Source organism: Euprymna scolopes, chromosome 10 (assembly GCF_053919585.1).
Source record: "Euprymna scolopes isolate OS-2025 chromosome 10, ASM5391958v1, whole genome shotgun sequence".
Classification (NCBI taxonomy): Eukaryota; Metazoa; Mollusca; class Cephalopoda; order Sepiida; family Sepiolidae; genus Euprymna; species Euprymna scolopes.
Window position 1 is genome coordinate 158,874,945 of NC_136491.1, and position 18,997 is coordinate 158,893,941.

Below are 18,997 nucleotides of genomic sequence, written 5' to 3' on the forward strand. Positions count from 1 at the left end.
CCATGGTCCTTGCCAAGTTTTAAGACATGGTTCTTGCCAATTTTAAAGCCATGGTTCTTGCCAAGTTTAAAGCCATTGTTCTTGCTAATTTTAAAGCCATGGTTCTTGCCAATTTTAAAGCCATGGTTCTTGCCAATTTTAAAGCCATGGTTCTTGCCAATTTTAAAGCCATGGTTCTTGCCAATTTTAAAGCCATGGTTCTTGCCAATTTTTAAGCCATGGTTCTTGCCAATTTTTAAGCCATGGTTCTTGCCAATTTTTAAGCCATGGTTCTTGCCAAGTTTTAAGCCATGGTTCTTGCCAAGTTTAAAGCCATGGTTCTTGCCAAGTTTTAAGCCATGGTTCTTGCCAATTTTTAAGCCATGGTTCTTGCCAAGTTTTAAGCCATGGTTCTTGCCAAGTTTTAAGCCATGGTTCTTGCCAAGTTTTAAGCCATGGTTCTTGCCAAGTTTTAAGCCATGGTTCTTGCCAAGTTTTAAGCCATGGTTCTTGCCAAGTTTTAAGCCATGGTTCTTGCCAATTTTTAAGCCATGGTTCTTGCCAAGTTTTAAGCCATGGTTCTTGCCAATTTTAAAGCCATGGTTCTTGCCAAGTTTTAAGCCATGCTTCTTGCCAAGTTTTAAGCCATGCTTCTTGCCAAGTTTTAAGGGTTTTCTCAGAGTATCTACTTACAACGTCATGTGCAACCATGTAACCAATTTTATTTTTTAAATATTTTTATTTGAAATCAGAAAATTATTGATTATATTATATTGTTGGGTGACGTGCCCATTTCTAAAACTAGTTAACACTATCATTGGGAATAATAAAATAATTCTGTCAGAATGACTACGTTGCTACTAAAAGCACTCAGAAAGGGATAAATAAATAGCCTGTCTTTGCACTATCGTTATTTTTCATGGCAAATGCTCGACTGAACTCCAATATATGGTTGCCATCTGCCAAACTTTCACAAAAACACTCGACTAGCTACAACCATTATAAACAATTTCACCCACTTTTTCTTGTGCCTAAATCTAAACGCAGATTCCATGATCAAAACTTATTTCCCAGAACTACTTGCCCGTGGAACACTGTTCCAGTGGTCTGTTTTTCAGTTGAATACAACATGGTAGCCTTTAAATCCAATGTAAACAAATTCTTGTTGAGCTGTCCACATAAATAATTAAATTCTATCCAATTTACACCATTAACATTTACTACAATACCACCTTACATCCATTAACCATTATCCTTGTGTGGCCTTCGGACCTTGATAAGTGGTAACTCATAAGTAAAAAAAAAAAAAAGGGCCATTTTTTATTTTTAATGGAAATCGCTCCAAACAAGGCATTGTGTTCACACTGAACATCTTTGAACATTCCGTGAAAAACAAGCTTTCTGAATATACCAGATGTGTTTTTATGAACTTAACAATTCTCGAGATATTCATTGTCAAAATGTGTCCAAGACTTTTGAAACACCCCGTCTATAGTAGTGATGGGACGATTCCAAAAACTGTAAATATGTGTCAATTCCGTTAATTCAACGAATTCATCTTCTCACATTACTTTCGAAATTCACTACAAATTATAAATCAATTTAGATTAAGATTATATAAATAAGATGTGCCTGAGTAGTGAGCAGTTTATAAGTAAAATTCAAGAAACCCACTATTCATCTGGGTCTGTTCTCTCAGCTCGAAACCTAATCATATTTGTTTGATATGATTTGCTTGTTTGGTTTTACAGCATATCGACCCTTTTCAGGTTATTTAATGCTAAATCTTTTCAGGTTATTTAATGCTAAATCATTTTGAAAAAAAAGCTTTTATGCTTCAAGTTTTTATATCTTTAAATATTTTTTATTCATGGTGTTGAGTTTGGGTGTTTTGTAGTAGAAAATGATTGTTTTTTTTTTGTTTTTTACTTTGCAGAACATGATTGAGTTTTGCAAAAGGAAAGGAAATCAATATTTAGTGCATTTTAGATCAGATAGCCAGTATCTTCGGATAGCCTAATCTTGTAACACCAGTTGTTTATTTCAACTCCTGTAATATATATATATATTAGTCTTGGAAGTTTTTTTAACCTTTAAAACTATATAAAAAAACTTAGTAAATCTTTATATTTTTTATCATTGGAAAACTATTTAGTCAGTAAATCATTTAATCATCTGCATAAACTTGCTCTCTCGAATTCACAACAGTCTTAAGGTTAAGGGATCATCAGTTGTTTTGGGGATTTAAAAAAAACATTAAATCATGGCTCCCCAGCATTGTTGATCAAACATCACCTCCCATACACACAAGAACAAAAAATGTTTCAAATATTGGATTTAGTTACCTACTCATGATTAATTTGGCTAACCTATTCATGTTATAAAAAAAATGCCTTCCTTACCTGTGAGATTCGTCTGTTTCCAAATTCAAAATGAATATATTTTTTTTTAATTGACCAGTATTATATTTATAAGATTAGGATTAATCCATTTTACTACTTATCTCCCCTTACTATGATTAATATTTTATATATTCATATTCTTATTTATTTATTAAAAATGTATAAAGATTATATATATATATATTCCAATTTTTGGATTTTATAATCATAGCCAAATGCATTTTATTTTCTTTTGGTGGATTGATAGTCGCTATTTCTTCTGATGAGTTAAGGGCAAAATAAATTCATTGATTGATATAATAATTAAATGAATGGTTTTGCGTTATGAAAGAGTCGCTGTCAAGAATTGTAAATGTCAATGTAATTAAAGGAATAAATTGTAAGATGGTCAGCATCATGAAATTTGGAATATAGACTTATGTCCTTTGTTTATATATATATATATATATATGTTTTTATATATATATGTGTTTTTATGTATATATATAATCATGGCTATTTAAGAGAAAATAATCAAAAGTATGAGATTTGAATTTCAATAATTTCTGATACGTCCTACATTAATTTTTAATTAGATATGTTCCTTCGTTGAATTACATGTCTACACATGTAAATATTTTCTTGATGAAGTAGTCAAAATCTATCAATATGGCAGTCAGCACCAATAGTCATTCTGTTATTGTCACTATGGATTCCTAAGAATCATAAGTGTCCATGAAAAATGTGTGTCCTGTGAATGTCCAATAAGAAATCAATGGCCATAAAAAGTCAAAAATCATTCTTTGCAATCTTTTGCTTATGTAACCAAATAAGTGGGTTAGGGTGCAAATGAAAAATAGGATTAGTTTGTGAGATTTCAATGTAAGTGATTTTTTTTTTAGTGATTTTTTTTTAGTGATTTTTTTTTTTAATGGAAATCGCCCTCAGATAAAGCATGAAGCCATTTGATATAAGAAAGCTAAAAAAATTATTAATCAAGGTCTAAAACTAGTCAATGATAAGTGTATGATGGATAGATTCCGACCCACTAAACAGCAATTCTCTCCCTTTGTCAGAAACATCGCTCATGGAATGTGAGGACTAAAGGAGCAAATAATGGGAGCAAGAGTTATGAGGTTGTTGAAAGTAAATCTAACGTCCATTTTCTACTCTCCTTCGAATTAACAGTTGAGTAAGGCAAAGTGTCCATACAATGATGTCACAACCAGGGAGCCAGCAGTCAATGAAACCACTGGTATTTGGGGAGTTGATTCCTTCTCTCGCATGGGCAAGGGAATGGAGGAAGTTTGTTAAATGCATCTACACGTATGCCATAAAGAAAGATTAAAGTTTCAAAGAAATTCTTTAAACACAGATGTTTTTGCAACGATTATTACAAACGTTTACAAAAACTCATTGCAAAAGAAAGAGGAAGACAATGATCAAGAGATGAAAAGAAAGAGGAAGACAATGATCAAGAGATGAAAAGAAAGAGGAAGACAATGATCAAGAGATGAAAAGAAAGAGGAAGACAATGATCAAGAGATGAAAAGAAAGAGGAAGAAAATGATCAAGAGATGAAAAGAAAGAGGAAGACAATGATCAAGAGATGAAAAGAAAGAGGAAGAAAATGATCAAGAGATGAAAAGAAAGAGGAAGACAATGATCAAGAGATGAAAAGAAAGAGGAAGAAAATGATCAAGAGATGAAAAGAAAGAGGAAGACAATGATCAAGAGATGAAAAGAAAGAGGAAGACAATGATCAAGAGATGAAAAGAAAGAGGAAGAAAATGATCAAGAGATGAAAAGAAAGAGGAAGACAATGATCAAGAGATGAAAAGAAAGAGGAAGACAATGATCAAGAGATGAAAAGAAAGAGGAAGACAATGATCAAGAGATGAAAAAATAGAGATGCATTTCGAGGATTGACGAACACTTACATTCTATAAATTTAGAACTCAAAATTAATGGTCATATTGTTAAAAAAAAAAATGGTTTAGAATCTAGCTTGTGCCAGTCTTTATTAAAACCAATATTTAAATTATTTGGATTATTCTGACTACTGATCTCATCAAGAATATTATTAATACAACGTTTCGGCTGATGTAACCTCCAAGCTTCTTCAGATTACCGTTAAAATCAGAATCTTTCTATCAAACTTATGAATCTGCACGAATTTTCAACAGAATCCTTTTATAAATCCATGGAGTTCGCATGATCTCGTGAGTCATAATGGGGTAGAATTTTTAAGCAATTTGCAATCATATTCTAAGTATCGTCTGTACTGGAGAGTGAACTCTAAACCTCTAGAAGAAGACTGTCACATATAACTGAATTTTTCCAAGTACTTTATCGATTATGCCATCCTTCAGAAACAACATAATTAGCATTCATGGAAAAAAAATTCATGGAACAAAATCAGATGAAGACGATTATATAATGAGATAAATATAGAGAAAAACAGAAATCTTATTTATTTCCCTGAACTAATTTAAAAACTCAAGTGATTTCATAAATAAAATGATTAAGACTTTTCACATTCCACTTAACAAATGATTAAAATTTGCCTTTTTTTAATAAATTTGTTTAGAATTTCAACTATTGTAAAATATTTTTTGTTCTACTCAAAACTCATTAAAATTACTTTTAGATGTATTTTCAATTTTTTAATTTCATTTTCTTTTTAAAATTTAACATCTTGACTTGATTTCTAATGATTTGCATATATTATTAATTTCTTTGTCATATTATAGGGATAATATTCATCATTGTATGTATAAAATATCTTTAGTTTTTAATTGATCCAAGATAGTATATATCCGGGTCAACGCCAGTCAAAACAATCACAACTTGATGGTTATTTGTTTAGTAGTTTTGAACTTTTAGCTGAACATGCACACGGACAACTGCCGTTTATATATTAGATCTTTTTAGTTTTTAATTGGTTCAATGTTTTCTATAGATTCATCTAATTATATCCTGTTAATCTGTTTCATGCCATATTTTGTTTTCATGAATCAAAAAAATTTACTTCTATAAACAATTGATCAATTATAAAACAAAAAAAAGAAAAACTCCGTATGTTATGTAGAAACAAGAAATACAAGCGAGAAGTCTTAGACGTTGCAGGATGACATCATAATAGACACGGCGTTGCTTCGGACGGTAGCTAGGGAGATGCACTTGAACATCCAGTTTCTTCTGACTCGTCCTTACAAATAGCTATCATCTGGCTATTGTTTTAATCTTACAAACTAACATCTTAATTATCTACTTTATCAGTGAAAAGATCGAGAATGCAAAGAGCCGACAATAGATGTTGCAATATTTTTATTCCATCTAAAAAAACAAAATGATCACTTTGAATTTTAATTGGCTAATTCTTTATTAGTAAATTAGAATGTATTTGGTCTTGAAGAGAAAACCATTTTTTATGAGGAAGAATTATTATCTTCAATATCTGGATCCGCCATATTGTTATCTACGTAACCATATTCCCATATTTCCAAGCAGCTTTATATTCTTTACCTAGCAGTCAACGTCCGGCCTTTCCCGGTCGTAAAATCTAGACGTGTAAGCCATGTTTAGTTTCAGAACAGTTTCCGATGGTTCGTTGTTCTAAACAAGTTTTGAGAGGTGACTGGTTTGCAGTAGACAGAACAGTTTCCGATGGTTTGTTGTTACACACAAGTCCTGAGAGGTGACTTGTTTGCAGCAGACAGTTCCACAGAGCAAAATATTCTTACGGTGTCGAGACGGAAAAAACATGCAAAATTTTTTTTTTATTATTACATTTTCACCACAAACAAGACACATTGCCACTTTGGTGTAGGGGGCTACTATCAGGGGAAACATCTACTGGGGTACTATGTAGGGATTAGGGCAGCGAGATGTTGGTTCACGTTGCACTTGAACTTATGCATGTCAGTACAGTTGGGGAAGCAGTGACCTGGAATGGAATTCCAAAGTCTAGCAGTTCTGGGGAAGAAACTACTGGAGTAGAAAGATCTTTTACATCTACGGATCTCTACAGTGTGGGGGTGGGATTTTGCAGCTTGTCGGGTTTGTCGAGGGTGTTTACGTCGTGGGGGCACAAGTGCTTGCAGTTCTTCAGAGCATTCACCATTATAATACTTGTAGAACAGGCAGAGGGATGCAACGTTTCGACGATGGGACAGAGGTTGAAGCTTAGATGCCAGTTTAGGGCCTATCAGATTTGCGACTCTCTTTTGAACCCTGTCAAAGAGCGAGAGACTAGTAGCCGATGCACCAGCCCAAATATGACAGCAATACTCCATACATGGGCGAATAGTGGCCTTATAGAGGTACAGGATACTTTCGGGTGTTAGAAGTTTTCTAGCATGGTAGAGAGAGCCCACCTTCCTCGCAGCGGCCCTGGCAATGCCCTCGATGTAATTGTTCCAACTCATGTTTCCTGTGAACGTTAGGCCAAGGAGCTTGAGAGACGTACTCTCAGATAAAGAGTCGTTGGCCATTGCTATAGGTGGTAGAGAAGGTTTCTTGTAATTATTGAATGAAACCAGTTTTGTCTTGGCGGCATTGAACGTGACCATCCATTTTTGTCCCCATTCCACTACTGATTGGAGGTCATCCTCTAGTGTTTCTGCCATTACTTTAGATATATGTTCATTTGTTTTCCTGTCGTGCCTGCTATAGAGTGTGGTGTCATCAGCATATATACCCATCTCAGAGGCAATTTTGTCGGGGAGGTCCAAGGATAGATCCCTGGGGCACTCCCGCATTTATATCATATTGTTTAGATGTACGACCGTCGAGGACAACCTGGATTTTTCTCTTAACTAAGAAGGATTTAATTATGTTAAGTATTCTACCAGTGATACCGTAAGATCTAATCTTCCTGAGGAGACCCTCATGCCATACCCTGTCAAAAGCCTTAGTTATATCGAGAGCTACCGCTCTGCCCTCTCCCGCTTTGTCCAGTGAGTGGTATATGCGTTCAGAGATTACAGTGAGGATGTCTGCCGTGGAACGGGCTTGTCTAAATCCATATCATTGGTCGGTCAGAAGTTTAGCATCTGTAAGGTGCTGGACTAGAGCATGGTTAATTAAGGCTTCAAATATTTTGGCAAAAAGTGGGAGGAGGCTAATAGGGCAATAATTTAATGGGTCAGTTCTTTCGCCAGAATTTTTGAATACTGGTACCACAGAAGCAGTTTTCCAACAGCCCGGAAAGCAAGATTCATTAAGGCATTTGTTGTAGAGTTTGGAGAGAACTGGAGCTACTTCGGCTGAGCACTTTTTTGCTACAGAAAAGGTTTAATATTTATGGAGCAATTCTGGTTTCTGATTGGTTGGTAGCAGAACGTGAATTAATTCGATTCGTCAGTTCCTAGCAGCATCGTTTATAAATAGAATCGCCCGACTGTGTGGGATCATACCCCATTATGATATCAAAAATATTGCAACATCCCTCCTATTTTTTTATAATGGGGAAGTCCCTTGTGTTTGTTCTTCTCAAAAATAAATATATATTTTTATATTCAATTATACATAACAAAAATTAGAAATCATTTAAAAATAATATAAAAATAGCGTGTGGCGACTTAACAAGAATGCTCAGTGTTGGAATACAGTATTTCATGATTATATTATTAAACAACAATTCAGACAATGTGCTGTATACCCAACACGAAGACGATAAACTACTGATTTTGGTTTAGTGGGTCGATGATATTTTAATCGCATCGAATTGTGACATAATGTTAACTGATGTTAAGAAAAAATTTAGTAAAAAATTCAAAATGACCGATCTTGACAAAATATCCTGTTTTTTGGGGATAGAATTTACTCAAAGCAAAGGACTTGTTACGATGAATCAATCGAGATACATCGATAAAATACTATTAAAATTTAGAATGGGAGAGTGCAAGAAATGCTCTACACCGGTCGAAAATGATATTAATAAAAATATACACACAGAATCTGAAATAATAAATGATAAACAATACCGCAAAATTATAGGTAGTCTTGTATGCTTAATGACTGCGACCAGACCCAAAATATGCTATACAGTAACAAAACTGTCACAAAAATTATCACGACCGACAATGAAGGAGTTAAACAGAGCTAAACAAGTCCTGCGTTATTTAAAAGGAACTAAAGAACAGAAGTTAGGGGATTTCTTGATTTTCTAAATAGTAAAATTAGAAGGGTTTTCGGATTCAGATTGGGGAAACGACGAAGATCGAAAAAGTATATCTGGATATTGTTTGAGACTCTCAGAAAATGGGTCTATTATTTCATGGAAATCTAAAAAGCAACAGATCGTATCTCTATCTACGTGTGAAGCAGAATTTATCGCGATCACACACATGACCCAGGAAGCATTCTACCTTAAAAATATCCTAAAGACTATTTTATGCTTTAATAGTAATTCATGTGGATTTCGTATTGTTACAAAGTCAATTCTCTAATGAATAACTTATATTATATCCAATATAGAGGACTGATTTCAAGAGTTAAAAAAATGACTTGAGTGCCATCAGCTAGAATCAAAACCAAAACATTTAGCGTTTTAGACATGTTCCCTACTGTTTGAGCTATCGACAAATAGATAAAAAAAGATTTCAAATTAAACTATGTATGAATTTGCACATGCACAAAAGTAATATAAATATGCCGGCAAGCTTAAATGAACATTTTGTATTTCAACTTGCCGATATATTTCTGTATATGTTATTCATCCAAACAAAGATTATAAACCATCGTTGGTGTTTGGTTACTATTTCCTGTTAATTTCAGTGTCGTATGACCAATAGTTTAAGAGTTTATTGGTTAAATATTTTCGCACACACATGCATACACTTACTGTTTTATTTAAATAAAAATAAATAAGCATTTTTTTTATCGAAAGGTCTTTATTAACATTTATTTTGCAGCAGCAATATGCTAAGCAATTAGAATTTAATATCAATTCTATTATTTTTATATAATGTAAAATTGTTTAAGCAAAATTTCTTAGATATGATATGCAACGTTAATGTAGTGTCATCAATATTTCCATATGGCGTATCCTTAAAATAAGTTAATAAGTGTAACACGAGTAACAGACATCTGTTCATTACGCACGTTACACTTTAATTAGTGTCAACATGAGCATCACAACCAGTGTTTGATAATAACAAAGAGAGAAAGAAACCTTGAAACAAATGGGGGAGGGAAAAATAATTTGCAGATTGAATGACAGTCGCATATAGATTACATTGGCCCTTTTTTTTTTCTCTAACAATTATATATAGGCATTATTGGCTCTGTTTTCTAACAATTCCACATAGATTCTATTGGCATTTCCCCCTTAAGGTAAAGCAAAACTATTTTCTTTAATAAACACAATCATTCCGTGCACATATTTTAAATATTGTGATTTTTAAATAATTCTTCTAGATATGCGTGAAGATTAGATGACAATTTCTTTTAAAAATAGGATTTCGAAATATATATATAATAAGATATAAAAAATATATATATAATAAGATATAAAAAATATATATGTATACAAGATATAAAAAATATGTATATAGGCGATGAAAATAGATTTCAGATTATGACATGCTAGACGTTTTGTCATTAAAATTAGTTTAGTATTACGCTTGAAATCTAAAGCAAAACTTTGTTTTAAATTAGTAAATATGCTAGTATTATCGGCTTATTTCCTAGATGACATGTTTAATCGAATCATGATGACTTGCTACAAACCGAAATCAGAAGTATTTTCAATGGAAAGTAGTATTTTAGTGATTATTCTAATCAAAAATATAATAAATTTATAACTTAAAATATTGCAGTATTAAGAATTGATTATATAATGTTATAAATTGAATTTTTAAAAAAATTCTTAATGCTGCAATATTTTAAGTTATAAATTTATTATATTTTTTACTAGAATATCTGGCCCTTTTTTTCCAATTTTAACAACTAGTCCTTTACTTTTCCATGTTTAAGCTTAACCACATTATTTTTCATGCTTGCATTTTTCTATTGTAATCCATGACTTTTCCAGACTTTTAGTAAATTTATTTGTTCTTTGCTTAATTTCGGTCTCATTTTTTGCCCCATAAACATAAAATAAACTACACATATGTAATAACAATACAAGGCACTCATCTGTTTTCAATAAAATCCCCCAATTATCTCCCTTTCATTCTGTTTCACTTGTTACTTCACTTTTCGCGACAGCAGTGAATTGGTAGCAACAATAGTCACTGAAGCGGCATAGTTGCTATGGAAACCAGTCATAAAAAACGTTGCTCACCTCCTTACGATTTTGGACACTAGTAAATTCATCATAACTTTTGTTTTACCGAACGAAAATTGAAAAAATATTTTCACAATATAGCTAAGGTGATCTATAAACTGTAATATTTGTTTGAAATTTGGTTGAAAAATGAGTGAGTGGTGAAGTTTTAAAGCAGTTCTAAATGACTAAAACTGCCACTCAACCATATATTCAAACACGGTAGTGTTTGAATATATGGTTAACATTCCTATCATATAATTAGTTTAAGTTATTCCTATTGAATAAGAATGTAATGCAGATTCTAATGGAAGTGTATTGATATGGGAATATTTCAGATTTAAAATTATGTAAATACTAGGATTTTAACCTGAATTTTAAAAGATGTAGGGAACGCAACTCTAGACAGATTTAGTTGTTATGATTTAACGCTTGAAAGGGAAAATATTGAATTTATGGGAAGCTAACCATGAATTAGTAAATTAATTTGTTTGCTTGGAACTGATTAATTAAAATCTTAATATTTTCGGAAAAGGGATTCATATAACCATTTCAGTTTTAAAATACATTTTTTTTATTATTAAGTTAGTGATCAGTGATTTCAGTTAGTTTGTTAGACTTGGATTGTTAATTCACGCAATATGGTTTCCGTTCTGCTAGATCTACAGCAGATGTGCTAACAGTTATATCTCATAGGATTAGCGAATCTCTCAACAAAGGCTTCATTTCTAGGGCAATTGCTCTTGACATATCAAAGGCCTTCGATAAGGTTTGGCATAAAGGCCTACTACACAAGATTTCCAGCTGGAAATGTTTTCTTGATCATTAAATCATTTCTCTCTGATAGGCTCATAAGAGTAGTGGTTGATGGCCAGAAATCAGAGGCCCACAGTATTAATGCTGGAGTCCCTCAGGGGTCCATACTGGGCCCAACTCTCTTCCTGATCTACATCAATGATCTCCCAAAACACATACTAAGATCTTTCGTTGACATCTATGCTGATGACACGACCATCTATGGCAACACATCAAAGGCTGTAAATGATGATGTTCTCTCTGATTCTCTCTCCTCTGATCTTGAGCATGTGGTACAGTGGGGAAAGAGGTGGCTGGTTACTTTTAATTCATCTAAGACCAAGCTCCTATCTACATCATAAAAGCTCTGATCCCCATCTGGCATCAATTGAAATGGATGGCTCTCGTCTAGAGGAGGCCCCATGATTTGATAAGCTTCTGGGTTTGACCTTTACTCCTGATCTTAAATAGAACGCATACATCAAGTCTGTTACCAAGGTCGCTGGGAAAATGGTGGGATCCTTCTACCGCTCCAGAAGATATCTCACTACTGATGCAATTCTCTATCTATATAAAAGCCAAGTATGTCCAAGGATGGAGTACTACTGCCACATCTGGGCAGAAGCTGCTAAAAACAGCCTATCCTACCTTGACAGAGTACAAAATAGACTTCGTGGCTTGGTGGGGATGCCCTTTTATCTTCTCTGCAACCTTTTTCCCACAGAAGAGATGTAGCGAGCCTGTCTTTGTTCTATCGTTATTTCCATGGCAAGTGCTCGTCTGAGCTCCATTCTCTGGTCCCCCCTCGCCAATCTTTCTCAAAAAACACCCGACTAATTGAAACCACCATCAATAATTTTCCTCACTCCTTATCTATGCCTAAATCAAAACGTAGATTCCATGAACAAAGCTTCTTTCTTAGAACTGCACGCCTGAGGAACTCTGTTCCGCTTGCCTGTTTCCCTCCTGACTTCAACCTGGATGTCTTCAAGTCCAACACAAACAAATTCCTGATGAACCACTCCCTTAAGTAATGACACCTTATCAATTCTCCAATACTATTGCTACACTATCCCTTTGATTACTGTACACACAATAACCCTTATCCCCGAGTGGCCATTGGGCCTTGATAAGTGGTGAACTCCATGTAAAAAAAAAAAATTATTAAAAATTATGAACCTTTATTAATATATTATAAATAATATCTGCCTTTAGTTTTGAACCTAAAATTCCTAACCATATAATTAGAAAGAATTCAATATGGCACTTTAAATGTTATATCCCTACAGCTTTTTCTTCAGAAAGGTTCCAATGCATTTTTTAATAAATTTTTATGATTTTTAAGGATTTTCATTTCTTTTAATCAACTTGTATCCTTTTTGATTCAAGGGAAAAGAATAGATCTGAATGTTATTTTTTTTTTTTGAGGAACATATCAACTGTCTCTGAGTTGTTTGGGTTTTTTTCCACCATTCAAAAAAAAATATTATGAATGAAAAATAAATATATATTTGGCTTTAGAATGTTCACAACTAAAATATATATATATATATATATTTATGATTATTTTTTTTTGGAAAAAGAAATCCAGCAGAGTGCTCAATTAAAAGGAAAATCCGAAAAATAAGAGCGTATTTATAGTTTGTATTTTGTGTACAGAAAGTTGTTAGATGAGATAAATCATTGGTACCGTCGGTTTCAAGCCCGATAATTAGGACCATTTTAGATATCCCATCTAACAACTTTTTATACACAAAATACAATATATATATATATATATATATATATATATATATATATATTTTTTTTAATTTTTTTTTTTATTACATTTTCACCCCAAACAAGGCAAATTTCCACTTTGGTGTAGGGGGCTACTATAAGGGGCAGCAACTACTGGGGTACTATGTAGGGATTTGGGCAGCAAGGTGTCGGTTCACGTTACACTTGAACTTCTGCACGTCAGTACTGTTGGGGAAGCAGGGACCTGGAATGGAATTCCAGAGTCTTGCGGTTCTGGGGAAGAAACTATTGGAGTAAAAAGATCTTTTACATCTAGGGATCTCTATAGTGTGGGGGTGGGATTTAGCAGCCTGTCGGATTTGTCGAGGGTGCTCACGTCGTGGGGGCACAAGTGATTGCAGTTCGTCAGAGCATTCACCACTAAAATACTTGTAGAAAAGGCAGAGAGATGCAACATTTCATCGATGGGACAGAGGCTGAAGCTTAGATGCCAGTTTAGGGCCTATCAGATTTGCGACTCTCTTTTGAACCTTGTCAAGGAGCGAGAGACTAGTAGCAGATGCACCAGCCCAGATGTGGCAGCAATACTCCATACATGGGCGAATGGTGGCCTTATAGAGGTACAGGATACTTTCGGGTGTTAGTAGTTTTCTAGCACGGTAGAGAGAGCCTACCTTTCTTGCAGCGGCCCTGGCAATGCCTTCAATGTAATTGTTCCAACTCATGTTTCCTGTGAACGTTAGGCCAAGGAGTTTGAAAGATGGACTCTCAGATAAAGAGTCGTTGGCCATTGCTATGGGTGGTATGAAACTAGTTTAGTCTTGGCAGCATTGAACGCAACCAACCACTTTTGTCCCCATTCCACTACAGATTGGAGGTCTTCCTCTAGTGTTTCTGCCATTTCTTTAGAAATGTGTTCATTCGTCTTCCTGTCGTGTCTGCCATAGAGTGTAGTGTCATCAGCATACATACCCATCTCAGAGGCAATGTTGTCGGGGAGGTCATTTATGAATATCAGGAACAATAGAGGTCCAAGGATAGAACCCTGGGGCACCCCCGCATTTATATCATATTGTTTAGATGTACGACCGTCGAGGACAACCTGGATTTTTCTCTTATCTAAGAAGGATTTAATTATGTTAAGTATTCTACCAGTGATACCGTATGATCTGATTTTACTGAGGAGACCCTCATGCCATACCCTGTCAAAAGCCTTAGATATATCTAGAGCTACCGCTCTGCCCTCACCCGCTTTGTCCAGTGAATGGTATATACGTTCAGAGATCACAGTGAGGATGTCTGCTGTGGAACGGGCTTGTCTAAATCCATATTGTTTGTCAGTCAGTAGTTTAGCATCTGTAAGATGATGGACTAGAGCATGGTTAATTATGGTCTCAAATATTTTGGCAAAAAGTGGGAGGAGGCTAATGGGGCGATAATTTGATGGGTCTGTCCTTTCGCCAGAATTCTTGAATACTGGTACAACAGAAGCAGTTTTCCAACAGCCCGGAAAGCAAGCTTCATTAAGACATTTGTTGTAGAGTTTGGAGAGAACTGGAGCTACTTCGGCTGAGCACTTTTTTAATAGCACAGCTGGGATAAGATCGGGTCCACATGCTTTTGAGGTGTCAAGGTTTTTTATGATAGCATGCACCTGAGCAGGGGTATATATATACCAAGTTAAAGGTATTAAAGAGAGAAACCCCATGAACTTAACAATGTTATTAAGAGTGCTCAATAAAAGAAGAACAAGATATATTTTTATTAATATATACAAATTTACAAGTTCACGACACTGGACACGCTAATGTTTAGGACATATGGTATGTTAAAACCATAAGTCCTCATCAGGTGATTTAAAAAAAAAGTTTGTCTTCCCCAGAAGTAAGCCAGTTCTCAGATGAAGAATAAGAAAGTTCTCTTTCTTTATACAGAGGTTTCTTATTCTTCAGTTATGTAGCTACCTTCAGCCTCAATCACCATCTCGATATGGGTCCGGAATTTGGAGCGTGCCTTCTCCACATCTATCCGAAACATTAGCAAGTCCAGTGTCGTAACCTTGTAAATTTGTCTCTCTCTCTCTCTCTCTCTCTCTATATATATATATATATATATATCTATATATCTATATATATATATATATATATATATATATATATATATTATTCAAGCTACTGCATATCGCCTTTTGAAAAAAAATCTTTATTCTTATTTTCATGTTTTGCTTTTTCTGTATAATAAGGATGATGTGAAGCTTTCTGGTTCTTTGCACAAGAAAGTTGAATTCTTGAAGAAAGTCATCAGAAATAAGTGTAAGCGAAGATTAGTTTTTTTTTAAGAATATCCCTTTTTTGTTTGGAGTGTGAAATTGCAAGGCAGAATAGAAAAATACAAACATTTAAAATCAAATGAGAATCTTATCAAATAAGAAAAAATGTTCACCAAATTTTTCTCACCTTATCCATTATTTCAAATATCTTATTAACTCGTTTTTCAGGCGTATTCTCTTCCTCGGGTAACTTCACCATGTTGCCCTAAAAAAAAAAAAAAAATGATTCCAGCAAAAATAATAAAACAAATGGAAAATGGTTTGGTTGTTTAGCAGCATTTTTTTGGATTATTTAATGCCAAATCCGGTCATTTTTGTTAGATCTTCAAATGTTTGTTCATGGTGTTTAGTTTGGTTGTTTTGTAGATTTTTTTCTTTTTTGCACAATATAATTTTAAGTTTTGCAATGGGAAAGAAGAAAAAAAACTATTTTCAGGTAACCTGGTCTAGAAGCACTAGAACAGAAAATGTAGACATATTCTTCAACTGGAACAAGCAGGACTCATAAATTCCATGACTAATTAATAAAGATTTAATTATGGCAGGTGCTTGTCTGAACTCCAATCTCTGGTCTCCCCTCGCCAATCTTTAGCCTGTTAAAATTGAGTAATCAAAGACGATTATTAATTTTCAATCATTTGGATGTCTTATAAAAAGATGAAACTTAAGCTGCATAATTATCTTCAAATTCATTCTTTTTAATTCGTAACTGGTTGTCCCAACCCGGCTCTGCCCAGAATTATTCACGCTAAAAGAGGCTTTATTCAATAATAATTAATAAAAGTGTGATAGCCAGATTGTTTCTTTTTTAAAAACATAAAGAACGTGAACTGGTATTCATATTTGCTTTACATATATTTATAAGTCATATAATTAATTGCAGTTTTGATAAATTGCATCAATACTTTAGAGGTTTATTAACTCTTAACTGTAGCCTGAGATTGCATCAGTGGCGAAATGTTGATTGAAAGAAGGCTGAGTGAGATAAGTAAGAAAAAAAAATTTTTTTAAATAGATTTAAAAATGAATTTTAGTTGTAATATTAATTTTAATTCAGAAAAAGTCTGTTTTCTTTTTCATAAATTTGCATAATTTTATATTTTCTTTAGAATAATAAAACTCTAAACTATTCTTAATGTTGTTTGGTATTGCACGTAGTAAGAACCACATGAATGTATTTACAAATGTAGTTAATGGAATGAAGTTTTTATTCAGAATCGATTTACAAAGAGCAAAAAAAAAACAAACATAGTTTTAATTAATGGTAAGTTTTTTTATTAATAAAACTGAATAAAACGTAAAGTTTAAATTTTTGACATATGTCTTCGGGTAGTCCCCCAGTGCACTTTCATCAAATTATTTATAGCTCTAGTATTGCACTATTGAGCTATCTAAATGAACTTTACGTTATTAATATTTTTTGAATATAAAATTGGAAAATTTAATTTTAATAGTGTATGTATGTAGTTAATATCATTTATTGTTGGACGTTTCATTTTATAAAGCCCCTAGAATTTTTAGTCGTTTTATGATGGAATTATTGCGTAAGATTTTTATGTTTTCACCCATAACCTTCCTAAATACTAAGTGTGGGCAGTCATTTTAAGTGTTGACTTATGGAACTGGAGTCGGAGAGTTATTCTTCGGGACAATGGGACATTAACTACGAATCCAGTCGTAATATTTTAAAATGTCTAAGCACACAACGATAACTAGGCGAGAGGGAAGAAAAGAAATGTAAACTTACAATATGATAAAATCTATGATTTAAGTTTAATACACTTTCATACCACATTGGATTTTTAAAAAACAATGTCAGATTTTGTAATTAATTAATAATTAAATTATAAAATATTATTTACTTATGGGTTAACAAAAAACTATTAAATATAAATTAATCGTGCGTTAACAAAAACTAGAAAATAATGCTTATTGACTGTCAGCTTAGACAGTTTCCTGTCAGCTGAAAGTATTGCAAGAACGTGAAGTGTGCCAAGAAATGTGTTGTCAACTGTCAAGATTGACGTCAGATGTATTGCTACTCTTTGAATGCCGTGCGTTTGTGCATCTTATAGCATTTGGCATCTTGCCAACGACATGCATGCGTGTGTACCCCCCCCCTCACTCCATTCATGGTGTTTATTAAACGAAATATGAGTAAGTACATCAGCAAACATATTTTCAGTGTTTATCAGGTTTTATTTTGATATCTAGTCATTTTTTTAGTCCTGAGTTTATGACATACTAGCATGTTGCCTGGCGTTGCCCGGTCATAAAATATGCATGCGCATGCAAGTATTATGTTTATTCTAAACAGTTCACTTGTTGTAAGCAAAAACAAATACCTAAGCTGAAATCGAAACCAAAACCTAAAGACCATGAATCAACTACGATAACCATTTGACCAGCTTGACAGATTATTTAAAAACTGTTTTCAAAACTATTTATTCTTAACATAAGTCATCTGTCATGTAAACCATTCATGCATATGCATTCCTGAAACAGTTGACAAACAGATAAAAATCTGATGACCCCTCATGTACCAATTTTTCATTTTTGACCCATTTATAGTCGTTTTTCTGGATGAAAACTTATTTTTAAAAATTTCAAATGTCTGAATATCCTATATAACAAATTTCAAGACTGTAGATCAAAAATTCGTTAAGTATATTGGTTAAGAAGTGTCATCACAAACATACACACACACTCTCACTTTTATAGATATATAGATAATACCATAGATTAATTTTAGAAATGATTTTGTCAAATGTGCCGAGTTAGCATTTTGTAAAAACTTCATATACTACAATTGTTTTAAATGTTTGGCTTTTTTATTTTTTTTTTTTATTTGTGGCAAAAATAACTTCATAAAGTGAGAACAGATTTCTTATAAATAATTTTTTGTCAGGTGAGATAGATTGAAAATAGAAGTTAGCAAATTTCTTAGAAGTCATTAATTCTTACAATTGCGACCAGATGTGCTGCCATTCTTAAAATGTCCGACATATGTGCCTCTTATAGCATTTGGCACACAAGGGTGTACATTCCATAAACTTAGAAGAAATATTAAGATACAAGCAACGCTAGTAAAAGATTTCCTGATTTGTTTTTGTAGAACAAAGATTTTATCATTTTTGTTTATGAACGGAATTAGTGTTTTGTGTACGAGAAGACTTATTTAGCCACTGCAAGATTAAATGCAATAATGTAGACAAATTTAAAACTATAAAGATTTTAGAATGTTTTGTTACAAACGAAATGTACACACATCTATATTTCTTTTTGTCTGCCCCACTTTTTCTCAGAAACTATTGAGCTGATTTGGCTAAAATGTTGTATGTTTTTATCATTATTTCCATGGCAGGTGCTCGTCTGAACTCCAATCTCTGGTCCCCCCTCGCCAATCTTTCACAAAAAACACCCATCTAGCTGAATTCACTGTGAAAAATTTCCCCCACTCTATATCTGTGCCTAAATCAAAACGCGGATTCCATGAAT

General features: G+C 33.4%; 1 protein-coding gene and 1 long non-coding RNA gene across 2 annotated transcripts in view; one reads left to right on the forward strand and one right to left on the reverse strand.

Moving 5' to 3' along the window:
* LOC145286334 (uncharacterized) overlaps window positions 1–18,997 on the forward strand; it is a 347,817-nt gene that overhangs the window by 238,937 nt on the left and 89,883 nt on the right. The window lies entirely within an intron of this gene.
* LOC145286333 (neuronal calcium sensor 1-like) overlaps window positions 1–18,997 on the reverse strand; it is a 682,613-nt gene that overhangs the window by 59,314 nt on the left and 604,302 nt on the right. Inside the window, exon 7 of the mRNA XM_080135259.1 lies at window positions 15,627–15,704. Within this exon, the coding sequence (XP_079991385.1) occupies window positions 15,627–15,704 (78 nt within the window). The remainder of the gene's footprint in view (window positions 1–15,626; window positions 15,705–18,997) is intronic.